Consider the following 27,738-nt stretch of genomic DNA (forward strand, 5'->3'; position numbering starts at 1 on the left):
TAGAAATAATTTCTTTTATATTATTTACATATAGTTACAATTTAGTTAATTATTATTTTTGTCATTCCGCTTTTTAAGCCTCGTCCTACTTTCATGCTATGCTAATCGATTCAAGTAAATTTGTGAATAAACTCAGACAATTATTACGGTCATGAAAATCTATTAAGAGTTCAAATACGTTTAATTTTGTTGGCACAACTGTTTGTTTTAAAAAGTTTTTCAAAACTTCCTCATCTTCAATGAACAGCTCCATTAAATACCTGATAGTTTCCATACATAAATCTTGACTGCCTTGAACAATCAAAATAGGCAGGAAATCGGATGTGCAAGACAAAATAATTTCTTGCATTTCAGTTCTGTTGAAGTAAGTTTCATATATTCTAGAAATATTTTGAAATGAATCCAGACTTTCGAATGAGAATAAGGATGTTTGCAGCATGTTAAGTGGTGGAAATACGTAGCAATAATTGATCTGCTCAAAAGCTTTAAATGATCTTGAAATACAATCATTTTGAACTTTTTGCCTCATTATTGACTTCTGTTGATCTTGAGTCGTATGATTGATAAAAAAGTCCCACAGTGGTTGAAATGTGTAGTTTCGGAAATTTGCAGCTATAGTCAAAATTTTTGTATTAAAAAGAAATCGTAAACTTCTGAATTTGTGTAGAGCTCTTCCAATTTACTCAATCCAAAATTGATATTGTCACTGCTATATAAAATCAAAGAGTTCCCGAAAAATTTCGCAAGCAGATGCTTCTGCTCCTCAATTGTTAAATTTTCTTCAATCAAATCCCAGATGACTTCATTAAAGATGAAGCGAATGTCTCCACTAGCAAGATACACAGGTTTCAAAATTATTTCTGAAGTTAAAAGTGTCTTAAGCTCAGGTTTTGTTAGATTCATTGCTATCAATAAAAAGACATAGATTGGTTCATTATTGTTGAGTAGTTCATCATCTAAAGTAAACTTTTCATGAAATATATCTTCAAAATCTGTTAAACTATATATCCTTGAACTAGTACCTGGGCTCAGGCAGTAAGAACTCCATAAAATTATCCCTTTTTGATTCTTGTCGCTTAAAAAGGTCTGGTATTGACTTTCGTTGAGATGTTTATGGCCAAATTCTTTGATTTCAGCATTGTACATGGTTCTGTGCTTCAATCCTGGATAATAAACATTATTATATGTTGCTGTATAAAGAGTTTCGTCAGCATTAACTTGAAGCAGTTCTGTGAGGACTTTGTTATCCTTTGCCCAAAACTCCAGCAATGGAATCTCATTCAGTTCATTCATGCTGTTAAAATAAAGTCGCTGGTATTTTGTCCTCAAAACTTTTGATATTTGAACATCGAATGCTTGCGATTCATTTGCAGCTTGAGTTTCTAGGAAGGATTTGATGAAAATTCTTATTCTGTAGAATGGATAGTTGAATATCTGGAAGAACAATCGAATCCGCCGTTCTGCTTCTTCATCAGTTGGCTCATCTTCTGCAAAGTAAATGTTCTCGATGAAATATTGAGCTACAAAGAATTCAGCAAAGGTTCTGTGAGCAAATTTAACGGTTTTCGGTCCATTAATGAACAAAATTCCAATTCTTGATACTTCATCGTTTGTCAATCCTTTCGGGGCTTTTTGACGCATAATTTTAAGTTTTAAGGCATTGAAGTATGCAAATTTGTTGTAATACTTAGTCGACTGCAGTTCATGTTTCATTGCGTATTTTTGATGCAGGTTTTTGAAGCTGAATCCGTTAGTCACAAGTGTATTGATGATGTCTTTAGCAAATGGGCTATTTTCTTGCCAAATTTTGACCTCCTTTTCAATGAACTTACTATAAAGTTCGTACAAATTTCCTGTCTCATAAATTTTAACGTCAGTTGAGACAAGTTCTGCAATCATTCCAAGAAGCAATGGAGTATCGAAGCCTTCCTTTGATTTTGTGGAATTAACTATAGACTTAACTTTCAGTACATAATCGGGAATTTTTGATTCATCTACTTTATTAGCAATTAAAAATTTCGTTATATAATTAATTTGCTCATCTGAAGTAAATGGAATCACAGTGTAGGCCCTTGTATTGAATTTATCTCTCAACTTGTCAGTATACAGTGGTCTTGTGCATATAAATTGAATGTTCTCCGTGTTGTCCTTAATTATGCTTAGTATCTTCAATACAGCTTCACTGAATTCCGGTGAAATTTCATCAAATCCATCCCATAATATGATCGTATTCCCGGACTTGAATAATTCCTCAAAAATCTCTTTCTCAAATTGGTTTTTATCGTTAAGTCCCAAAATCATTTCAAGCATGTACTTCACATCGTCAAAATTCTCAACAGCCTTATACAATTCTTTATGATCTTTCAAGTCAATGTAAGACACCCAGCGAGTTGGAAATTTTGTTTTGATTCTGATTGTATATTGACTAAATATCACAGTCTTGTCTGTTCCTGCTTCTGCTGATAAAATGAAAATTTTTGTCTCATTGGCAATTTTAAGAACACCTTCAAAGTCAAATTGTAAGGATGTATGAGACAATAATGTTTCTGCTACTGGATATGGAAAGAAATAAGCCTTAATTTGGTATCCTTCAATTGGACAGACTTTATAAGTCTCTTTCCTTCTGATTTCATCGAGCTTTTTGGTTTGAGTTTCCAAACTTTGATTTCTAAATTCTTCGTAGTAGCTTTCAAAAGTCATTGTATTTCTAGTAATATTGAGGCACTCACATCTACATGAACGGTCATCTCCGTTAATAAAATGCATAAAATCATAATAAAGTTCTTGGAGGTTTTCATCAAAAAATCTTCTTTCTACGATGAATTTTGTATTATTTTTAATCATGCTGGATATGATGATTGATTTGCTGTCCAAAACGTCAATAATCTGTTGAGACGTTAGCGAATCGAAGGGAGTTGGATTTGATTCATGTAAAATTTCTAAAGTCAAACTTTCATTTTGGAATGTAAAATGTGAGGCTAAGAATTTTTGCTGTAATTTTTCTGTTAAGTTTGTCCATAAAAGAGTTACCAACTTATCTAAGTATTCCACATGCGGGTTACTAAAATTCAGAGGCTTTCCATTTAGCATTTGAGAGATGTGATCAGATGTCAGCATGGCATAAGCAGTAGAATTAGCAGGAAATAAAGAACTAAATTGAATCTGCGTATTCTTATAAATAACTAACGAATTTGAAACAATTTTCTGTTGTCGAGGATAGAGTTCCTCAAAACTATAAGTTGGTGTGTAGAAAATAATACCAATAACAAATGCAGCTAAGATTCCAATGACAGCTAACAGTCCGCCAACTAATGATATTTTTTTCAATTTCGAAATTTTCCTATCCTTTTTTTGCTGAACTTTCTCATCTCTGCTCTCAATATCTATCAATGCTTTTTCTATATCTGGAACAACTTTGTTCTCATAAAACTCAAATAATCTTTTAAAAATTTCTTTATTTTTTTCTAGTCTCCCTGGATTATTTTGGTAGAAGACAACTAGATGAACGGGACGAACAATCAGCTCAGCATGATGCATTTTCTTTCTATAAGCATCAAAAACTATATCAATAATGTTTTCTTCCTTATTGCTTTGCTGACACAAATCAGTGATATTTTGGAATTCCTTTTCCATTTTTACGTCACCTAATTTGTAAGGTTTAGCTTGATTTTTGTAGACTAAATTCATTGTATAGTGACAAAGCTCGTGTGCAATGTTTGCCAAAGTTATATGTTCTGTCTCTGAATCAAGTAACTGCTTAGCTCCAATGTAAATTCGTCCAGAAACATAAAATAGACCTTGAGTTTCCGAGTCGACTGTTGGATCTGCAACATTTACTGACTCGCGATTGAAGTCGAAAATAATTTTGAAATTTTTTGATGCAGCAACAATCATGAGAATGTTTCTAACGAGTGGTATGGAATCAAGTGACTTGTATGCCCGACTGATGATGTCTTGCTTGTCCTGTTTGTCAACATCTCCATGATAAATAAAGGAATTACCAACGAGACCGATAATATGCTTGTCAATGATACTATCTGAATATTTATCATGAATCTCTCGAATTATTTTCTTGCCACTGTACTCCAAGTCTTCAAGATATTCAACTGGATTTTCATGTGATGCATATCGAAATTTCCGTCTTGTTAGTTCCTTGTATGTCTCAAAAGATTGACTAAGAATCGCAATTTTCAAAGCTGATTCGTTTGAGAAATTATAGAAATGTTTGAGATTTTTGTGTTGATTTAAAATTTCTTTTAATTTTTGGTTGCCGTTAGCTTTAATAAGATTGTGGACTTCCTCAGTAACATCACAAAATTCTTTGCATTTGCCTGTACACAATCTGGAGTCAAATGAGTCCGGAAACTTAAGATTCGCTTGCAATAACAGGTACAGAACGTCGAAATGTTGATTTTGATAAGCTATAGTTTGAGCATCAACTTTGCTGTCCAATGAGTTTGTGTTCATTCCTTTTTGAAGTAAAATTTTGACGATTTCTGAATTTCCCATTTCAACTGCAATAAGTAACAAGTTGAAGTCACGAGAATCAGCAAGATGATTGATGCATATTGGTTTCATCTCAGGTTGAACTTGAAGTTTGCTGATTAAACCTTAAAAAGTTAAAATAAGTTAGTAAATTTTGAGTTAAGTAAAACTTTTGAGTTTTTATAATGATTAGGAGCGATTGGTTTCTGAAGAGATTCTATTCTGCTCAGACACGATAGTTAGATTTAAGACTTGAACTCACCTAGATGGCCACTCTCGATAGATGTAATGAGAAACTCTATTATAAATTCATGTAGCTTTCTATTATATACACAATTAAGGTTTTCGTTTGATTTGAGAACTAATAATTCCTCAATATCGGCAGATTTCCAATAAATTGTTGATCTTTCACCTCCAAATGATTCTTGAATGATCAAAACTGGTTTATTTCTGAATTTATGACGTAATTCTTGTATAACTAATTCGTCTTCTTGATTTTGAAGACGAATCAAAACATTTTTTTCTGCTTTAGTGCTGTAAGTTGACTCCAGTTTTTGGAAATTATGAATTGGTTTTAGTTCCATTTTAAAGTATTACTGCAGGTCACTGTTTATAAAGTATAAGTGAAGAATTCTGAGATTTAAATACTTGCTTACATCGCTGTGTGATACATGAGATTTGATACCTGTATTATTATTAAAGAAACTTTAGTTTCGCAACTTTTAATATTATTTAAAATCTCAAAACAAACAAAATCTCAAAACAAACAAAATCTCAAAACAAACTAATTCTCAATTACTGTAGTATGACGTGATTAATGCAACTCGACTTATCAATAAATTTGTTTGAACATTTTATCACATTTGGACTTGAGCCCATTGAACTATTTTTAAATTTTTAGAAACAATTTTATTTTATTTAATCGATTCATGCAAATTTATGAACAAATAAAGACAGTTGTTACGATCAATGAAATCACTCAGCAATCCAAAGACATTTATTTTTGTATGCTCAACTGTTTGCTGCAAACCAAAACTTCCTCATCTCCAATGAACAACTCCTTGCCCAAAACTTTAACACTTCGTCGTCAACTAGTTAATAAATGTTCTTTTGTACAGTAGATTATTGATTGTTTACAGATGGATACAGACATATTTATAATTATTGGTGTGAATCAGAGTATTACAAAAAAGATAATCTTTGACCCATGAGTTTGTACCCAAATAGAACAAAGCAATCAAATTTTGAAAAGTTTTGAATTTATGGTTCATAAATGTTTGCTAATCTTGTACATAAATACTAAATTAAGTACTATGAATAATACAAATATGTTACAAATGACTGTAAGTAATAAGCCAATTACTACTTGCTTGCAGAATTTCCAAATCCTATGACTCATCTTTTTTAAAACTTGATTTTCGATATCCCATAATGCTTGTTCTAATTTAGGAACGATCTTTCTCTCATAAAAATCAAATAATCTCCTGTATGTTTCCTTCTTTCGTTCTAATATTTCAGGAGAATTTTTATAGTAAACTAACATGTGGACAGGACGAACTATTAACTCAGCATGATGAGCTTCTTCTGGATATGCATCATACACCATGTCAACAATGTCTTCTCGTTCATCATTTTTCTTACAGATTTCCAAAATTTCATGAAAATTATTCATAGTTTTCTTATCATTAGCTTTATAAGGTTTTGCGGCATTATTGTAAACCAAGTTCATTGCAAAGTGACAAAGCTCATGAGCTAGATTAGCCAAAACTTTACGTTCAGTAGCAGAATTCAGCAATTGTTTTGCTCCTATATAAATTCTACCTGATCCGTAGAACAGACTTTCAGTACATGAGTTAACTGTAGGATTTGCCACATTCATTGACTCACGATTAAAGTCGAAAATAATTTTGAAATTTTTAGATGCTGCAACAATCTTTAGAATGATTCTGACAAGAGGTATGGAATCGAGTGACTTGTATGCTCTACTGATAATTTCTTGCTTGTCCTGTCCATCGACTTCGTCATGATAAATAAAGGAATTACCAATAAGGACATTAATGTGCTTGTCAACTATGCCCTCTGAAAAATTGTTATGAATATCGCGTACTACTCTTTTCTCTTCAACTCCTAGATCATATAAATATTCAGCTGGATCTTCATGAGATGCATATCGAAATTTCCTGCCAGTCAGTTCCTTATAAGTATCATAAGATCCATTTAGGATTGCAACTTTTAAAGCTGATTCGTTTGCAAAATTGTAAAAATGTTTGAGATTTTTGTGCCGATTCAAAATTTGTATTAACATTTGGACGTCGTTAGCTTTAATAATGTTGTGCACTTTCTCAGTGACATCACAAAATTCTTTGCACTTTCCTGTGCACAAGCTGGCATCAAATGGATCTGGAAACTTCAGATTCGCTTGCAATAACAGGTACAGAACGTCAAAATGTTGATTTTTATAAGCTAGAGTTTGAGCATCAACTTTGTTGTCCAATGAGGTTGTGTTCATTCCATGTTGTAGTAAAATTTCGACAATTTCTGTGTTTCCATCCTCAGCTGCAAGAAGAAGTAGATTAAAGTCACGACGATCAGCAAGTAAGTCAATACTGATTGATTTAACTCCAGGTTGAAATGAAAGTTTGCTAATGAGACCTTAAAGAAATTAAATGTTTGTAATGATTTTCGGATGTTATTCTTATATAAATTTACCTAAGTGATTGTTTTGAACAGATTTAGCAAGAAAATTCGTAATAAATGCATTTAGTTTTTTGATTTCTTCAGGATTAAGTTCCTCGTTTGATTTTAGTGAGAAAAAATCTTCAATTATAGGAAGTTTCCAGTAAATAACGGATTTATGGTCAACTTTTGATTCAATTACAATTACAGCTGGTTTATTTTGACTAATTCTGTTTAATTTTCTTAAATCTATTAGGCTTGGTTCCAAGAAGTCTGTGATTTTAAACTTTAAAAGCAGCGCTTCTTGCTGTTTGTTTTGATTATCACTAATATCATATGATTCAATATTTTGAAATATATTAGCTATATTGCTAAAGTTTTTGATTATATTGAAGTTTAATTCATTTTCAAGTGCAGTCAATTCTATTGCTATGATTAAATCTTTTGAAGGTTTGTAGAATGATAATTCTATTGGCTTTAGCTTCAAGTCTAAAAAGAGAAATGTAAATTATGATTTAATATAACTCTTGAGAGGAGACTTTCGAAAGTATTGTAATTTGCATTGGGAAATGGCCAGTATCAGAGATAGCTTCCAGGGGACATCTTTGAGAAGTCATGGATCACAATTGATCTGTACGGATATCAAAATAAATAATTTGAAACAGTAGCTTAAAAACTAGATACTGATAAAATCGATTATCACACATTATTCAATAACAGTTCTTCATAATGTTATAGAACAATTTGTGTGAATTCAACAAAAATTTGATTGCCGAAAATATCTCTAAATCTGTTCCATTACCTTTGATTAAAATCGATTATCGCACATAATACAATTCATTTAATCATTTTATCCCTTAATATAAGTTCAATTTTATTTCATTAATTATTTTTTATTGAATTTTGGTTTGTTTACAATAATTTTACTGACTAAATTTCGTTGAAAAAATTCAAATTTATGGCCAATCGTTACAAAATTTTTCAACAAAAATGTTAATTTTACTAACTTAAACAAGTTTAATACATACATTTAGTAATCAACAATGTCAGTAAGAAGTTCATGTATAGTTTAGTACTAAAATTTATGAATTAGCTTGTACACAAAGAAAGTTATGAATGGATTCCTAAAATTCGTCAGTAACGGTGATATAAATGGCTCTAGCAAGGGAACCAAGCATCGAAGAGTATGTAAATTTGGTATTAAACTGTGTGTTTCGGCATATTCTATACGATTAAAATATAATATCTTAAAGAATTTTTTTTGACCAGGTCGCTATGTATTTTTTACTGGCTGCTAAACTTTAGCATTTATGTGTCATGATCATTATCATAATATACTTGATCGACTAACTTTTTTTCCAATGGGTTTTTTCCCAAAAAAAAAAACTCGTTAACGGTTCTTCAACAGCCATTACTAACAAATCGTGATTGGAAAACAAGTAACCTAGTAAGAATATAATAAACACTCAACTTACCATCAATTTCATGGTGATTTAGATCCATATCCAAATTATTATTTTGTTCGACCATACTTTGATTTGTTCGAGACATTAAATAATCTATGCTCATTTTATTAATTGTCTTTTAATTACTTTAATTTAACTAAATATATCCAACAAATGCAACAAATGCTCTTTTGATGTATTTTCATCAAATATTGACACAATACTGAGTCACCAAAAAGATCCTGTGTGTTTATATACAAGTTTGAAAGAGATAATTTGAATAATTTTAAAGGCAGATCCACAAAATATTGACAATATATTTTCTTTACACTCTCACAAACTCTTTCACATGTGAAGCTGCCGTCATCAATTTATTTTTTTAAATCTGTACGATGACGTGAACATTTAACTGGTTTTTCACAAGAGGCATTTGTTTACATGTTTGCAAAAACTAATTCAATTCCGTTTTTTAATCAACAAATTTAGTTTTATTTAAGTAATTTGGTGAATAAATCCAGACAATTGTTACTGTCATTGAAATCAATCAGAAGTTCAAAGACATTTAATTTTGTTGGCTCAACTGTTTGCAGTAAGAAGTTTTTCAAAACTACCTTATTTCCAATGAACAGCTCCTTTAAATACATTATAGTTTCGTTACATAAATCTTGACTGCCCTGAACAATCAAAATTGGCAGGAAATCGGATGCACTTGAGAGAATAATTTCTTGCATTTCAGTTCTGTTGAAGTAAGTTTTGTATATTTTAGAAATATTTTTAAATGAATTCAGGCTTTCGAATGAGAATAAGGATGTTTGCAGCATGTTGAGTGCTGGAAATACATAGCAATGCTTTACTTGATTAAGATCACCATAAGGTCTTGCAAAACATTCATTTTGGTTTGTTTGTTTAAGCATTGACTTCTGTTGGTCCAAATTTGTGTGATTGATGAAAAAATTCCATAAAGGTTGAAAATTATTTTTGTGGAAGTTTGCAGCTTTGATTAAAATCGATGAATTTGAAAATATTTCAATAACTTCAGTGTTTGAGAATAATTTTGGTAGCTTTTGTAGTCCAAATTGTAAATTTCTTTCATCTAAGAATATTGTCGTGGTGTGGAAGAATTTTTGTAGCATTTCCTTTTGTTCAGTTTCATTTAAATTTTCCTCAATAATTTTCCACATTTTTTCATTGAATATGCTATTAATATGTTTGGTATAAATAGGATTTAATAGTATTTCAGATGTCAGAAGTGTTTTTAGTTCTGGTTTAGTTAAATTCTTTGTGATTTCTTCAAAAACAAAAAATGGATCGTCATTTTGAATAAGCTCGTCACTTAATGTGAAATTCTCATGGAAAATTCTACCAGGTTTAATGATTTCTTGATTTTTTCGGCTTGTGCAATACAAACTGAATAGAATTATTCCTTTTTGATTCTTAATATCTATTAATTTTTGATATTCGATGTCAGTCAAGTGTTGCTTACCATAATTTTTCAAAGCAATACCAGTTGAGATCTTCTCATTTGAATTTGCATGACCGTCATAATTAAATATCGCAGAATAAAGTGTCTCATCAGCATCAATTTGCAGCAATTCAGTCATAACTTTGTGATCTTTGGTGAAGAAGTCTAGGAGTGGAATTTCATTGCTGACCCTAAGTGAATTAATATAAAGATTTTGGAATTTTTTCCTTATAATCTTTGAAAATTTTGAATCAAACATTTTTATCGCATTTGCTGATTTGGTTTCAAGGAATGACATGATGAAATTCTTTATGTTTTTGAACGGTGGAGCTAATATTTGAAAAAATGTTCGAATTCTATGCTCGATTTCCGCGCTTGCTGGTTCATCTTCAGACATGTAAATATTCTCTATAAAATATTGTGCAACAAAGAATTCAGCAAACGTTCTCTGTACAAATCTGATAGATTTAGATTCGTTTATATTTAAAATACCAATCCTAGAAATTTCATCATTTGACAAGATTTCTGGAACTTTTTGTCGCATGATTTTCAAATTTTGAGCGTTGTTGTATCCAAAATTCTGAAGATAAACATCCTTCTGAAGTTCAGTCCTTAGAGCGTATTTCTGATGTAAATTTATAATGCTGAATCCACTAATCGGAACAGTATTGACGAATTGCTTACCAAATTTACTCTTTTCTTGCCAAATTTGGATTTTCGTTTCAATAAATTTTTTATAAAGTTCGTATAAATTTTCTGTTTCATAAATTTCGACATCATTTAAGATCAGCTCTGAGATCATACCAAGCAATAAAGGCGAATCAAATTCATCAGATTGAGTAGCGTTGATGATTTTCCGAACTTTTGTGATATAGTGTGAAATTTTGAGCTTTTTAATATTTTCTGAAATTAAAAATTTTTCTACAAAGTTGTTCTGTTCTGTTATTGTGAAAGGAACTAGTGTGTAAATATCAGTCATGAATGTGTTTTGAAGATGATTCTTATACAATGGTCTCGTGCATATGAATTGAATATTCCCAGTGTTGTCCTTAATTAAACTTAGTATCTTCAATACTGCTTCACTGAATTCTGGTGAAATTTCATCAAATCCATTCCATAATATGATTGCATTCCCAGATTTGAAAAGTTCCTCAAAAATTTCTTTCTCAAATTTGTTTTCATCATTAAGTCCAAAAATCATTTCAAACATATTTCTTACATCGTTAAGAGTCTCAATAGCGTTATAAAGTTCTGTATGATCTTTCAAGTCAATGTAAGAAACCCATCTAGTTGGAAATTTTCTCTTGATCCTCATCGTCAACTGTTGAAATGTCACAGTCTTGCCTGTTCCTGCTTCTGCTGATAAAATGAAGATTTCGGTCTCATTAGCAATTTTAAAGACGCCATCCAAATTAAGTACTAATAAATTATGGGATAAATTTATATCTTCATCCGTAATAATTCTGTCAACAACAAATTTCGTCTCATTTTTAATCATGTTAGACACTGTCAATGCTTTTCCATCCAAGACATCCATAATTTGCTGAGAAGTCAGTGAATCAAATGATATCGGGACAACTTCATATAATTTGCCAAACTTTAAACTTTGATTTTGGAATGTAAAATATGAACTTAAAATTTTTTTCTTCAGTTTGTCTGTTAAATTCCTCCAATCATGTTCAACAAAGTTATCTATGTACTTATTGTAAGGACTGCTAACGTCAAAAAGAGGTCCAGCAAGCAATTGCCTAATGTGAACTGACAATAAATTATCATAAACTTTCGAATTTCGAGGAAATAAATCAATAAATTTAAGGCTTACATTTTTGTACTTAATCGAAGATATTTCGATGGATTTCTGATTATAAATTGGTAGGTTTTTAAAACTATGATTTTGTATTCTGATCGCAAAAAGTAAAAGGACAATAAAATTTGCAACTATAATGGAAGTAACTATTAACCATACCAGGGAGCATATTGTTGCTCCCTTCCAGAAATCCGAAATCTTTTGATCCTTCTGTTTTTTAGCTCTATGTTCGATTTCCGGCAATGCTTTTTCTAATTCTGGAATGATCTTTTTCCCATAAAAATCAAATAATCTGCTGTATGTTTCCTTCCTTCGTTCTAATATTTCAGGAGAATTTTTATAGTAAACTAACATGTGGACAGGACGAACTATTAACTCAGCGTGATGAACTTCTTCTGGATATGCTTCATACACCATGTCAACAATGTCTTCTCGTTCATCACTTTTCTCACAAATATCTAAAATTTCTTGGAAAGTCTTCATAGTTTTCTTATCATTAGTTTTATAAGGTTTTGCAGCATTATTGTAGACCAAATTCATTGTAAAGTGACAAAGTTCATGAGCTAGATTAGCCAATGTTTCATGTTCAGTAGCAGAATTGAGCAATTGTTTAGCTCCAATGTAGATTCTACCTGACACATAGAACAGACCTTGAGAACACGATTCATCTGTTGGATCTGCCACATTCACTGATTCGCGATTGAAGTCGAAAATAATTTTGAAATTTTTAGATGCTGCAACAATCATGAGAATGATTCTGACAAGAGGTATGGAATCAAGAGATTTGAAAGCTCTACTGATAATTTCTTGCTTGTCCTGTCCATCGACTTCGTCATGATAAATAAAGGAATTACCAATAAGGACATTAATGTGCTTGTCAACTATGCCCTCTGAAAAATTGTCATATACCGCTTTTTTCTTTTTCACGCCTAGATCATGTAGATATACAGCTGGATCTTCATGAGTCGCATATCGAAATTTCCTGCTTGTCAGTTCATTATAAGTATCATAAGATATTTTAAGAATCGCAACTTTTAAAGCTGATTCGTTTGAAAAATTGTAAAAATGTTTCAAATTTTTGTGCCGATTCAAAATTTCTTTTAATTTTCGGTTGTCGTTAGCTTTAATAAGACTGTGGACTTCCTCAGTAACATCACAAAATTCCTTACATTTGCCTGTGCATAAGCTGGCATCAAATGGATCTGGAAACTTCAGATTCGCTTGCAATAACAGGTACAGAACGTCAAAATGTTGATTTTTATAAGCTAGAGTTTGAGCATCAACTTTGTTGTCCAATGAGGTTGTGTTCATTCCATGTTGTAGTAAAATTTCGACAATTTCTGTGTTTCCATCCTCAGCTGCAAGAAGAAGTAGATTAAAGTCACGACGATCAGCAAGTAAGTCAATACTGATTGAGTTGACTCCAGGTTGAAATGAAAGTTTGCTAATGAGACCTTAAAGAAATTAAATGTTTGTAATGATTTTCGGATGTTATTCTTATATAAACTTACCTAAGTGATTGTTTTGAACAGATTTAGCAAGAAAATTCGTAATAAATGCATTTAGTTTTTTGATTTCTTCAGGATTAAGTTCCTCGTTTGATTTTAGTGAGAAAAAATCTTCAGTTATAGGAAGTTTCCAGTAAATAACGGATTTATGGTCAACTTTTGATTCAATTACAATTACAGCTGGTTTATTTTGACTAATTCTGTTTAATTTTCTTAAATCTATTAGGCTTGGTTCCAAGAAGTCTGTGATTTGAAAGTTTAAAAGCAGCGCTTCTTGCTGTTTGTTTTGATTATCACTAATATCATATGATTCAATATTTTGCATTATATTAGCTATATTGCTGAAGTCTTTGATTATATTGAAGTTCAATTCATTTTCCATTTTACAGATCTATTACTGTGATTAAATCTTTTGAAGGTCTGTCTATTGATAATTCAATCGTTCTTAGCTTCAAGTCTGAAAGAAAAAATATCATTTTTTATATATCTCTTGGAAGAAAGCTATCAATTAATAATAATTAAATGCTTGAAGCTCCCTGCCTTATTATCTGGAGGTGCTGCAATAATCCTATGGGAGGTATTGAATCGAAGTAAGTTAATAATATAAAACAGTCGTTTTACAATAACAAACTTATTAAGATCGATTATCACACATCATTCAATAATTATTTTCTTTAAATGCCATCTATCCTGATGAACTGTCATTCAATGCTCGATGTCAATCGCGAACCTTCCATTTATAACTATATTCTTGCGGAGCTCTTCCTAATCAGCTGCCACTTTCAGACTCACAAAAAAAATCCAGTAGGATCAGGTAACTTTTAAGCCCACAAAACAAGATCAGTAGGATCCGTATAATTTAATGAATTAAAATTTAATTTTTAGCTATTATTCTTGCAGTGGTTGTCGTTCAAGAGGCTCGTATGATTTGTGTGATTATTCCTATGTATGAGAATCAATGGTTTAGCTGCTAAACTTTAGCATTTATGTGTCATGATCATTATCATAATATACTTGATCGACTAACTTTTTTTTTCCAATGGGTTTTTTCCCAAAAAAAAAAAAAAAAAAAACTCGTTAACGGTTCCTCAACAGCCATTACTAACAAATCGTGATTGGAAAACAAGTAACCTAGTAAGAATATAATAAACACTCAACTTACCATCAATTTCATGGTGATTTAGATCCATATCCAAATTATTATTTTGTTCGACCATACTTTGATTTGTTCGAGACATTAAATAATCTATGCTCATTTTATTAATTGTCTTTTAATGCTTTAATTTAACTAAATATATCCAACAAATGCAACAAATGCTCTTTTGATGTATTTTCATCAAATATTGACACAATACTGAGTCACCAAAAAGATCCTGTGTGTTTATATACAAGTTTGAAAGAGATAATTTGAATAATTTTAAAGGCAGATCCACAAAATATTGACAATATATTTTCTTTACACTCTCACAAACTCTTTCACATGTGAAGCTGCCGTCATCAATTTATTTTTCAAATCTGTAGATGACGTGAACCCATTTAACTCGTTTTTCACAAGAGGCATTTGTTTACATGTTTGCAAAAACTAATTTTAATTTTTTTTTTAATCAACAAATTTAGTTTTATTTAAGTAATTTGGTGAACAAATCAAGACAATTGTTACGATCAAAGAAATCACTCAGCAATTCAAAGACATTTAATTTTGTTGGCTCAACTGTTTGCAGTAAGAAGTTCTTCAAAACTTCCTCAGCACCAATGAACAACTCCTTTAAATACCCGATAGTTTCGATACATAAATCTTGACTGCCCTGAACAATCAAAATAGGTAGGAAATCAGATGCACTTGAGAGAATAATTTCTTGTATTTCAGTTCTGTTGAAGTAAGTTTCGTATATTTTAGAAATGTTTTTAAATGAATCCAGGCTTTCAAATGAGAATAAGGATGCTTGCAACATGTTGAGTGCTGGAAATACATAGCAATGCTTTACTTGATTAAGATCACCATAAGGTCTTGCAAAACATTCATTTTGGTTTGTTTGTTTAAGCATTGACTTCTGTTGGTCCAAATTTGTGTGATTGATAAAAAAGTTCCATAAAGGTTGAAAATTATTTTTGTGGAAGTTTGCAGCTTTGATTAAAATCGATGAATTTGAAAATATTTCAATAACTTCAGTGTTTGAGAATGATATTGGTAGCTTTTCTAGTCCAAATTGTAAATTTCTTTCATCTAAGAATATTGTCGTGGTGTTGAAGAATTTTTGTAGCATTTCCTTTTGTTCAGTTTCATTTAAATTTTCCTCAATAATTTTCCACATTTTTTCATTGAATATGCTATTAATATGTTTGGTATAAATAGGATTTAATATTATTTCAGATGTCAAAAGTGTTTTAAGTTCAGGTTTTGTTAAATTCCTTGTGATTTCTTCAAAAACAAAAAACGGATCGTCATTTTGAATAAGCTCGTCACTTAATGTGAAATTCTCATGGAAAATTCTACCAGGTTTAATGATCTCTCGATTTTTTCGGTTTGTGCAATAGAAGCTGAATAGTATTATTCCTTTTTGATTCTTAATATCCATTAATTTTTGATATTCTATGTCAGTCAAGTGTTGCTTACCATAATTTTTCAAAGCAATACCAGTTGAGATCTTCTCATTTGAATTTGCATGACCGTCATAATTAAATATCGCAGAATAAAGTGTCTCATCAGCATCAATTTGCAGCAATTCAGTCAAAACTTTGTGATCTTTGGCGAAGAAGTCTAGGAGTGGAATTTCATTGCTGACTTCAAGTGAATTAATATAAAGATTTTGGAATTTTTTCCTTATAATCTTTGAAAATTTTGAATCAAACATTTTTATCGCATTTGCTGATTTGGTTTCAAGGAATGACATGATGAAATTCTTTATGTTTTTGAACGGTGGAGCTAATATTTGAAAAAATGTTCGAATTCTATGCTCGATTTCCGCGCTTGCTGGTTCATCTTCAGACATGTAAATATTCTCTATAAAATATTGTGCAACAAAGAATTCAGCAAACGTTCTCTGTACAATTCTGATAGATTTAGATCCGTTTATTTTTAAAATACCCATCCTAGAAATTTCATCATTTGACAAGATTTCTGGAACTTTTTGTCGCATGATTTTCAAATTTTGAGCGTTGTTGTATACAAAATTCTGAAGATAAACATCCTTCTGAAGTTCAGTCCTTAGAGCGTATTTTTGATGTAAATTTATAATGCTGAATCCACTTATCGGAACAGTATTGACGAATTGTTTACCAAATTTACTCTTTTCTTGCCAAATTTGGATTTTCTTTTCAATCAATTTTTTATAAAGTTCGTATAAATTTTCAGTTTCATAAATTTCGACGTCATTTAAGATCAATTCTGAGATCATACCAAGCAATAAAGGCGTATCAAATTCATCAGATTGAGTAGCATTGATGATTTTTCGAACTTTTGTGATGTAGTGTGAAATTTTCAGCTTTTTGATATTTTCTGAAATTAAAAATTTTTCTACAAAGTTGTTCTGTTCTGTTATTGTGAAAGGAACTAGTGTGTAAATATCAGTCATGAATGTGCTTTGAAGATGATTCTTATACAATGGTCTCGTGCATATGAATTGAATGTTCTCAGTGTTGTCCTTAATGATGCTTAGTATCTTCAAAACAGTTTCACTGAATTCTGGCGAAATTTCATCGAAGCCATTCCATAATATGATTGCATTCCCAGATTTGAAAAGTTCCTCAAAAATTTCTTTCTCAAATTTGTTTTCATCATTAAGTCCAAAAATCATTTCAAATATATTTCTTACATCATTAAGAGTCTCAATAGCGTTATAAAGTTCTGTATGATCTTTCAAGTCAATGTAAGAAACCCATCTAGTTGGAAATTTTCTCTTGATCCTCATCGTGAACTGCTGAAATGTCACAGTCTTGCCTGTTCCTGCTTCTGCTGATAAAATGAAGATTTTCGTCTCATTCGCAATTTTTAGAACGCCATCCAGATTAAGCGGTAATGAATTATGGGATAGATTTATATCTTCATCCGTAATAATTCTGTCAACAATAAATTTCGTCTCATTTTTAATCATGTTAGACACTGTCAATGCTTTTCCATCCAAGACATCCATAATTTGCTGCCAAGTCAGTGAATCAAATGATTTAGGGACAACTTCATACAAATGACCAAACTTTAAACTTTCATTTTGGAAAATAAAATTAGAATTGAAAATTTTTTCCTTCAGTTTTTCTGTTAAGCTCCTCCAATCATGCTCAACAAAGTTATCTAAGTATTTTTTGTAAGGACTACTAACGTCAAAAGGAGATCCATTTGGTTTAAGCAATTGCTGTATGTGAACTGGCAATAATCTATCATATACTTTTGAATTTCTGGGAAATAATTCAACAAATTTAAGGCTTACATTTTTGTACATAATCGGAGACATTTCGATGACTTTCTGATCATGAATTGATAGGTTTTTGAATCTATAAGCTGATTTGTATGAACTATAGCCAAAGACAATTGCAGCTATGATGCCAATGACTGAAAACATGCCACCAATAATTGCTCCCTTCCTCAACTTCGAAATTTTTTTATCTTTCTTTTTAATGACTTTTTCATCTCTATATTCGATTTCAGGTAAAGCTTTTTCTAATTCTGGAACGACCTTTCTCTCATAAAAATCAAATAATCTGCTGTATGTTTTCTTCCTCCGTGCTAATATTTCAGGAGAATTTTTATAGTAAACTAACATGTGAACAGGGCGAACAATTAACTCAGCATGATGAACGTCTTCTGGATATGCATTATACACCATGTCAACAATATCTTCTCGTTCATCACTTTTCTTACAAATATTTGAAATTTCTTGAAAATTCTTAATAATTTTCTTATCATATGCTTTGTAAGGCTTTGCAGCATTATTGTAGACCAAGTTCATTGTAAAGTGACAAAGCTCATGAGCTAGATTAGCCAAAGTTTCATGTTCAGTAGCAAAATTGAGCAATTGTTTAGCTCCAATGTAGATTCTACCTGAAACATAGAACAGACCTTGAGTATATGAGTCAACTGTTGGATCTGCCACATTTACTGACTCGCGATTAAAGTCAAAAATAATTTTGAAATTTTTTGATGCTGCAACAATCTTGAGAATGATTTTAACGAGTGGAATAGAATCGAGAGACTTGTATGCTCGACTGATGATGTCTTGTTTGTCCTGTCCATCGACTTCGTCATGATAAATGAAGGAATTACCAATAAGAACATTAATGTGCTTTTCAACTATGCCCTCTGAAAAATTGTTATGAATATCACGTACTGTTCTTTTCTCCTCAACTCCTAGATCATGTAAATATTCAGCTGGATTTTCATGGGACGCGTATCGAAATTTCCTGCTAGTCAATTCTTTATAAGTATCGTACGATCCACTAAGAATCGCAACTTTTAAAGCTGATTCGTTTGCAAAATTGTAAAAATGTTTGAGATTTTTGTGCCGATTCAAAATTTCCTTTAATTTTCGGTTGTCGTTTGATTTAATAAGACTGTGGACTTCCTCAGTGACATCACAAAATTCTTTGCATTTTCCTGTGCATAAGTTGGCATCAAACGAATTTGGAAACTTCAGATTCGCTTGCAATAACAGGTACAGAACGTCGAAATGTTGATTTTGATAAGCTAGAGTTTGAGCATTGACTTTATTGTCAAATGAATTCGTGTTCATTCCATGTTGTAGTAAAATTTCGACAATTTCCGAGTTTCCATGCTCAGCTGCAAGGAGAAGTAGATTAAAATCGCGACGATCAGCAAGTAGGTCAAGACTTATTGACTTAACTCCAGGTTGAAATGAGAGTTTGCTGATGAGACCTTGAAAAAAAAAATTAGATTTTTGTGATGATTATTTTGTTGATTTTTGGATGTTATTTCTATATTAACTTACCTAAATGATTATTTTGTACGGATTCAGCAAGAAAATTCGTAACAAATTCATTTAGTATTTTGACTTTTCCACACTTTAGTTCCTCATTTGCTTTGAGTTTGAAAAAATCTGCAATTCCTGCTAACTTCCAGCAAATAACGGATTTATGGTCAATTATTGAGTCAATTACAATCACAGCCGATTTATTTAGGCAGATTTTACTTAATTTTAAGGAGTCGGTGATTTGAAACTTTAACAATAAAATTTCATGTTGTTTGTTTTGATTATCACTAATATCACATGATTTGAGGTTTTCAAATATATCAGCTATATTGTTAAAGTCTTTGATTGTATTAAACTTGAACTCATTTTCAATCTTATTCAGATCTATTACTGTGAATAAATCGTTTGAAGGATTGTCTATTGTAGATTCAATCGATCTTAGTGTCAAGTCTGAAAGAAAAATATAGATTATGTTTTTATATGGCTATTGGAAGGTTGCAGTCAATTAATAATTATATAATTCTAATTCAGCCTTATGATCAGAACCACTTGCAAGCTCTGCATATAGCAAAGACACGAGTACGTCATAAGACCAAATGAACAATATATTCAGTCACAATTCGTGTACGCAAGATTTCGAAAAGAAAATCTGGAAATAGTTTTTGTGCCAAAATTTCATCCAACACACGAACCGATAATCGTAATTAGAACGATGAAATGGAAAATGATGATCACACATCATTTAATCATTCCTTTCCATAAAGACCATCCATTCTGATGATGAATTTCCATTGTTTAATGTCAATCACGAACCTCTCATGCTTTCTGAGATTCAGTTCTCAAAGAGGTAATTCCTAATAAGCTGCCAATTTAATGAATTATTCAGCAAAATTGCTCCATTGCTGCATCATTGACGTATTTATAATTGTTGAGATTATTCAGATCATCCAGTTACGAAAAAAGCAATTCGTTTGTAGCATTTGTCGCATTCAAATGATCCAGTACACATAATTACATCCATTTTGTCGAAAGCTTTAAGACGAATGTCAAATCAGCAAGTGTAAAAAGATCCAGTACTAATTTTTTTCAAATTCACGACAGATTTTAACATCCAAGGAAATATTTCCATCAACACTTCACAATAATCTTAATTCAGCAATATTGCATTAATTTGACACATTAATTCATCGATTACAATGATCCAGAACAAGTAAGTCCAATCACATTAGATTAAACTAAGGAATTAATTCCAAAATAATATGATGTCCTGCAATTTTGTCTTTTCACACAAGACATTTCAAAAATTGTGTTAAAATTCTCATGAGTGGTGAATTAAGCTTCACTCGACTCAGAGATCAATCATAAAAGCACAATTGTGTCCGTAAAGCAGCATAAATCCGACATTCAGCGAGGCAAAACACAACAACAGAGCAAAAATAAATTTGCAAAGTTTCAAATTTAATTATTTGTTGTTTTTCAGAATACTTACCATTTGACCAACAAATTAAGCTTTCCTAGGTCTGTTCAGCAGTCTTCTAATAAATTCGCAGCAACAATCAGGCAGCTAACACCTCAAAACAGCACTTAAAATAATTTTTTTAAAGAAAAATTATTTTTTTCTCACGTTTTTTAAAGGACGCGTTCAGTTTCACTAAAGCATGAAGTTGGCTGCAAGTCGGCAAAACAATCAAATTTGAATTTAAAATGACCGTTGAATTCCATCAAACGCACATAATGTGCTCGTTAAGTCGATAACAACAGTGGATTGATGAGACGTTATGCTGCTTCATTTAACATCCAGTAAATCCAGCGAGTAAAAACCAACAAAATGTAACCATGATTACATTTAGCTGAATATTGTCCTCAAAAATTAAAATTTAATTTTTAACAATTTTTTTCTTGTCAATTGATATTATTCAGGTATTTAAAAAGGCAAGAAGGCTTCAATATCCACGCGTTCAGGCCAGTTTTACTTCCAATTATACAAAAAAAAACTTCCAGATTTTGATTTATATTCTTGAAATTGAATATAATGGTGATGCGTTTCGATGGTAAATCCCAGAAATACAGGACAAGTCCGTTTATTGTAGGCAAAATATTCGATACTTCTTGTCAGCGTATAATTTGTGTGATCATAATCTTATTTATGGGAGTCACAAGTTTAGCATTTTTGTGTCATGATCTTTATCAAAATACACATGACTAATTTATGGGTTTTTTTCCCAATAAAACAACTGTTAACGGTTCTTCAGCAGCCATAACTAACATTCAGCAGCCTGAACAACATTATTTCAGGTGCCATCTAAGTCAAGCCTTCCAAATGTATCACAATTCTTCCGGATGGCTTCACTGGCCATTAAGGACTTAATAACTTCGCAGGCTGTACAGATCGACTGTGATCCATGGCCTCCCTCGGATTGCCTAAAGCTGGTTCCATCGCCGGTTACCGTCTTCCAGTAAGTAAATTAGTTAAAAATTAATAAGTTCACTAAACTTACCATCAATATTGATATGATTTGGATCATCAACTAAATTATCATTTTGGTCGACTAAATTTTGATGTGATTGAGACATTAAATGGTCTATGCTCATTTTATCAATTGTCTTCTTTTAACAAAATATAAAAATAATTCAACAAACGCTCTTTTGATGTACTTCCATCAAATACTGACACAATACTGAGTCACCAAAAAGATCCTGTGTGTTTATATACAAGTTTAAAAGAGTTAATTTACATAAGGCAGATCCACATGTGACAATATATTTTCTTTACACTCTTGATGCTGCCGTCATCAACAAAGTCTCAATTTACTTTTTGAAAATCTGTATGATGACGTGAATATTTAACTGGTTTCTCACATGAGGCATTTGGTTACTGGAAGTATGCCAGTAGGAATATCATGGTTTTTTTGATCAAAAAATAAAAGTTTATTCAAGTAATTTGGTGAATAAATCCAGACAATTGTTACTGTCATTGAAATCAATCAGAAGTTCAAAGACATTTAATTTTGTTGGCTCAACTGTTTGCAGTAAGAAGTTTTTCAAAACTTCCTCATCACCAATGAACAGCTCCTTTAAATACCCGATGGTTTCGTCACATAAATCTTGACTGCCTTGAACAATCAAAATTGGCAGGAAATCGGATGCACTTGACAAAATAATTTCTTGCATTTCAGTTCTGTTGAAGTAAGTTTCGTATATTTTAGAAATTTCGGTGAATGATCTAAGACTTTCGAATGAGAACAGCGAGGTTTGCAGCATGTTCAGTGGTGGAAATACATAACAATACTTGAGCTGCTCAAACGCTTTAAATGGTCTTGAAATGCAATCATTTTGAACAATTTGTGTCATTATTGACTTCTGTTGATCTTGAGTCGTATGATTAATGAAAAAGTTCCATAAAATTTGGAATGTGTAGCTCCTGAAATTTGCAGCTATGGTCAATATTTTTGTATCTAAGAAGAATTGGTAAATTTCTGAACTATTGTAGAGCTTTTCTAGCTTGTCGAATCCGAAATTGAGATTATAAATGCTATACAAAATCGAGGATGTGCTGAAAAACTTCACAAGCAGTTGCTTCTGTTCCTCAGTTGTTAAATTTTCTTCAATAAAATTCCAGATGGATTCGTTGAAGATGTAGCGGACACCACCATTGATCAGATTCACAGAATTTACAATTATTTCCGAAGTTAAAAGTGCCTTAAGCTCAGGTTTTGTTAGATTCTTTGCTATCAATTCAAAGACGTGGATTGGATCAAGATTTTCAAATAATTCGTCAGCTAAGGTAAACCTTTCATGAAATGTATGTCCATAATCCCTTAACATAATTATCTTTGAGGCCAGGCAGTAAGAACTCCACAAAATTATTCCTTTTTGATTCTTGTCACTTATAAAACTTTGATATTGACTGTCACTTAGATATTTCTTTCCAAGGTCACTTATTCCTTTATGATACATAATTTGGTTTTTGGATCCTGGATAATAAACATAATTATAAGTTGCTGTATAAAGAGTTTCATCAGCATTAACTTGAAGCAGTTCTGTGAGGACTTTGTTATCCTTTGCCCAAAAGTCTAACAATGGAATCTCATTTAGTTCCTTCATGCTGTTAAAATAAAGTCGCTGGTATTTTGTCCTCAAAACTTTTGATATTTGAGCATCGAATGCTTGCGTTTCATTCGCAGCTTGAGTTTCTTGGAAGGATTTGATGAAGATTCTTATTCTGTAGAATGGATAGTTGAATGTCTGGAAGAACAATCGAATTCGTCGTTCTGCTTCCTCGTCAGTTGGCTCATCTTCTGCAAAGTAAATGTTCTCGACAAAATATTGAGCTACAAAGAATTCAGCGAAGGTTCTGTGGGCAAATTTGAAAGTTTTCGGTCCATTAATGAACAAAATTCCCATTCTTGATACTTCATCGTTTGTTAATCCTTTTGGCACCTTTTGTCGCATGACTTTGAGCTTTAAGGCATTGAAGTATGCAAATTTGTAGGAATAGTCACCCGATTGCAGTTCATGTCTCATTGCGTACCTTTGATGCAAGTTTTTGATACTAAATCCGCTAGTCACAAGAGTATTGAGGAACTGCTGAGCAAAAGCGCTGTTTTCCTGCCAAATTTGGACCTTCTTCTCAACGAATTTCCTATAAAGTTCATACAAATTTTCTGTCTCATAAATTTCGACATCACTCGAGACTAGTTCAGCCATCATTCCAAGGAGCAATGGTGTATCAAAGCCTTCTTTTGATTGAGTGGAATTAACTATGGACTGAACTTTCAGAATATAATCCGGAATTTTTGACTCGTCAACTTTGTTAGCAATCAGGAATTGGGTTATAAAATTAATTTGCTCATCTTTAGTAAATGGAATCAAAGTGTAGGTCTTTGTACTGAATTTGTCCTTCAATTTGTCAGTATAAAGTGGTCTTGTGCATATAAATTGAATGTTCTCAGTGTTGTCCTTAATTATGCTTAGTATCTTCAATACAGCTTCACTAAATTCCGGTGAAATTTCATCAAATCCATTCCATAATATGATTGCATTCCCGGACTTGAATAATTCCTCAAAAATCTCTTTCTCAAATTTGTTATTATCGTTAAGTCCAAAAATCATTTCAATCATATCCTTCACATCGTCAAAAGTCTCAACAGCCTTATACAACTCTTTATGATCTTTCAAGTCAATGTATGAAACCCAGCGAGATGGAAACTTCTTCTTGATCCTCATCGTGAACTGCTCAAACGTCACAGTCTTGCCAGTTCCTGCTTCTGCTGATAAAACAAACATTTTTGTGTCATTAGCAATTTTAAGCACATCTTCAAAGTCAAATTGTAAGGATGTATGAGTCAGTAAAGTTTCAGCTACAGGATATGGATAGAAGTAAATCTTAATTTTGTAGCCTTCAATTGGACAGACTGTATAAGTCTCTTTCCTTCTGATTTCATCCAGTTTTTTGATTTGAGTATCCAAATTTTGATTTCTAAATTCTTCGTAAAATATTTTGAATGTTTTGGTATTTCCAGTAATATTGAGGCACTCACATCTACATGAACGGTCTTCTCCGTTAATAAAATGCATAAAATCATAATAAAGTTCATGGAGATTTTCATCAAATATCTTCCTTGTTGCGATAAAGTTTGTGTCATTTTTGATCATGTTGGATATGGTCAGTGATTTGTTGTCCAAAACGTCAATAATTTGTTGAGACGTTAGCGAGTCGAAGACCTTTGGATTTGATTCATGTAAAATGTTGAACTTCAAACTTTCATTTTGGAATGTCAAGTTTGAGGTTAGAATTTTTTCCTGCAATTTCTCGGTCAAGTTTGTCCATGAATGTGTGACTAGCTCATCCAAATAATGGACATATGGATCATCAAAGTTCAAAATTTCACCGTGTAACATTTGAGAGATGTGATCAGATGTCAACATTTTATAAGCAATCGAATCAGCAGGAAATAGATCATTCAGCTGAATCTCATTATTCTTGTATATTATTGATGAATTTAGGACAATTGTCTGCTGCTCAGAATTGAGTTCATCAAAACTATAAGTCGGTGTATAGAAAATAAATCCAATAGCAATTGCTGCTATAACTCCAAGTATAGTCAAAACCCCACCAATTGCAGACAATTTCTTTAATTTGGAAATTTTTCGATTCTTTTGTTCCAGCACAATTCTGTCCCTTCCTTCAATCTCTGGCAGTGCTTTTTTCATATCAGGATAAATTTTATTTTCATAGAATTCAAATAAGCTGCTGTAAGCTTCAATCCTTTGCTGTAATATATCAGGGGAATTTCGATAGTAAGCTAACATGTGCACAGGACGAACGATCAACTCAGCATGATGAACTTCTTCTGGATATTCTTCATACACAGTGTCAATTATGTCTTCTCTTTCATCACTTTTCTTACAGATTTCCAAAATTTCATCTAATTTTTCTTTAGTGCTCGAATCATCTGCTTCATATGGATTAGCTCCGTTATTGTAGACTAAATTCATTGTGTAGTGACATAGTTCATGTGCTAAATTTCCTAAAGCTTCATGTTCAGTAGCCGAATTGAGCAATTGTTTAGCTCCAATGTAGATTCTACCCGACACATAAAACAGACCTTGAGTATACGAGTCAACTGTTGGATCTGCCACATTCACTGACTCACGATTAAAGTCGAAAATAATTTTGAAATTTTTTGATGCAGCAACAATCTTGAGAATGATTCTGACGAGTGGTATGGAATCGAGTGACTTGTATGCTCGACTGATGATGTCCTGCTTGTCCTGTCCATCGACTTCGTCATGATAAATGAAGGAATTACCAATCAGAACATTAATGTGCTTGTCAATAATGCCCTCTGAAAATTTATTGTGAATTTCCCGAACGATCTTCTTATCATCGTCATTTAAGTGCTGCAAATATTCAGCTGGATCTTCATGAGATGCGTATCGAAACTTCCGTCTTGTTAGTTCCTTATAAATTTTGTAAGATCCATTGAGGATCGCAACTTTTAAAGCTGATTCGTTTGAAAAGTTGTAGAAATGTTTGAGATTTTTGTGTTGATTCAAAATTTCTTTAAGATTTTCGTAGTCGTTAGATTTGATCAGTTGATGGACTTCCTCAGTGACATTGCAAAATTCTTTGCATTTTCCTGTGCACAAGCTAGCATCAAATGAGTCTGGGAACTTCAGATTCGCTTGCAACAATAGGTGCAGAACGTCGAAATGTTGATTTTGATAAGCTAGAGTTTGAGCATTGACTTTATTGTCCAATGAGTTCGTGTTCATTCCATGTAGTAGTAAAATTTCGACAATTTCTGAGTTTCCATACTCAGCTGCAAGAATAAGTAAGTTGAAGTCGCGAGGATCAGCAAGAAGATCAAGACTGATTGACTTCATTCCAGGTTGAACTTGAAGTTTACTGATGAGACCTGAATCAAGGGATGAAATTTCAATTAAGCTACAAATAATGTCAAATTTATATCAAAACCTACCCAAATGATTATTTTCAACAGATTTAGCAAGAAAATTGGCAACATACTCATGCAGTTTCTTATCCTTTTCTAAATTCAGGTTTTCATTGATTTTTAATGTCAAAAATTCTTCAACTTCATTTAATTTCCAGTAAATCGAAGAATCATTTTCTGACTCCAAAATGATCACGGCTGATTTATGTGCAAAAATTTTGTTCAATTTGTTAAGATCTGATGAATTTAGGTCGATTAAATTGTCTGAAGATTGAAATTTTATTAGTAAAGTGTCTTGGTTGGATTTGGTTAGACTAAATGACTCAATGGTTTCAAATATGTCTGCCTTGCTGTTGTAATTTTGAAATGTTTCAAATTTTGCCTCATTTTTATCAATTTTTGTGTCTTTGATCTTAATGTTAGGGCCTGTAGTGTGATCTGATGTCAATAGAGACTCTAGTTCAAGACCTAAAAAGGTTGGAATTAAATTTAAAATTAACAAAAAATTCAAATTTTCAGTTTACTTCAAAAAAACTATTTCAAATTGATAAAATTAATAAAATTACCTCCAAATTTCAAGCTCACATCCTTCGCAAAACTGTCATTATGAAATTTTCGATGATTTTTGCTCATTTTTGTGAGCATCAATTCAATATTTTTCGCTTTAATTCCACATTCTTTAATATCTCTAATCTTCTCACTATGAAAATTAAATCTATACTAAATGACAAATGATCTGAACTTTGAATAACGAGTTTTAATGTCAATATATTTTGTTTTGAGATAAGAAAGAATTAATTTATGGATTTTTTGTGTCGTTTCCATTTCGCATTTATATTTCATCACAAAAAAAATCCCGAATGGCACAAATTGGTTAATCGAGTAATGGGCAACATTTTTTATGTCATGACACACCTTAGCGGTAACCTACGATTAAAACCGCATATGACATGTGGCTTAAGACATTATAAAAAAAATTT

At 31.8% G+C, this 27,738-nt stretch overlaps 4 protein-coding genes across 10 annotated transcripts; all 4 read right to left on the reverse strand.

Annotated features, from left to right (window-relative positions):
• Positions 1–66: 66 nt before the first annotated feature.
• LOC139091527 (uncharacterized) lies at positions 67–5,248 on the reverse strand. Its single transcript, XM_070641661.1, has 2 exons — positions 4,748–5,248; positions 67–4,610 (listed from the first exon to the last, which is right to left on the reverse strand). The coding sequence occupies exons 1-2, from the start codon at positions 5,067–5,069 to the stop codon at positions 619–621; spliced, it is 4,314 nt and encodes a 1,437-aa protein (XP_070497762.1). The 5' UTR covers positions 5,070–5,248; the 3' UTR covers positions 67–618.
• A 123-nt stretch (positions 5,249–5,371) lies between these two features.
• Positions 5,372–14,873, reverse strand: LOC139091526 (uncharacterized). Of its 7 annotated transcripts, none has more exons than XR_011544520.1 (4): positions 14,546–14,873; positions 13,387–13,840; positions 8,637–13,329; positions 7,014–7,137 (listed from the first exon to the last, which is right to left on the reverse strand). XR_011544520.1 is itself a non-coding variant. In XM_070641660.1 (4 exons), exons 2-4 carry the CDS (start codon positions 13,763–13,765, stop codon positions 11,761–11,763), a joined length of 1,884 nt encoding a protein of 627 aa, XP_070497761.1. In that variant the 5' UTR covers positions 13,766–13,840; positions 14,546–14,873; the 3' UTR covers positions 11,628–11,760. The 7 variants fall into 7 exon arrangements, 2 of the variants coding, with proteins under 2 accessions (XP_070497760.1, XP_070497761.1); XR_011544516.1 differs by lacking the exon at positions 7,014–7,137 and adding an exon at positions 7,518–7,792; XR_011544518.1 differs by lacking the exon at positions 7,014–7,137 and adding an exon at positions 7,518–7,792 and having other exon boundaries at positions 13,387–14,325.
• A 129-nt stretch (positions 14,874–15,002) lies between these two features.
• LOC139091542 (uncharacterized) lies at positions 15,003–19,531 on the reverse strand. Its single transcript, XM_070641676.1, has 2 exons — positions 19,320–19,531; positions 15,003–19,246 (listed from the first exon to the last, which is right to left on the reverse strand). The coding sequence occupies exon 2, from the start codon at positions 19,101–19,103 to the stop codon at positions 15,003–15,005; it is 4,101 nt and encodes a 1,366-aa protein (XP_070497777.1). The 5' UTR covers positions 19,104–19,246; positions 19,320–19,531.
• A 2,476-nt stretch (positions 19,532–22,007) lies between these two features.
• LOC139091532 (uncharacterized) lies at positions 22,008–27,452 on the reverse strand. Its single transcript, XM_070641665.1, has 3 exons — positions 27,325–27,452; positions 26,786–27,226; positions 22,008–26,722 (listed from the first exon to the last, which is right to left on the reverse strand). Exons 1-3 carry the CDS (start codon positions 27,401–27,403, stop codon positions 22,230–22,232), a joined length of 5,013 nt encoding a protein of 1,670 aa, XP_070497766.1. The 5' UTR covers positions 27,404–27,452; the 3' UTR covers positions 22,008–22,229.
• Positions 27,453–27,738: the final 286 nt, after the last annotated feature.

This window comes from Chironomus tepperi, unplaced genomic scaffold (assembly GCF_022539635.2).
Source record: "Chironomus tepperi strain 1889 unplaced genomic scaffold, CSIRO-AGI_Ctep_v1 contig_247, whole genome shotgun sequence".
Classification (NCBI taxonomy): Eukaryota; Metazoa; Arthropoda; class Insecta; order Diptera; family Chironomidae; genus Chironomus; species Chironomus tepperi.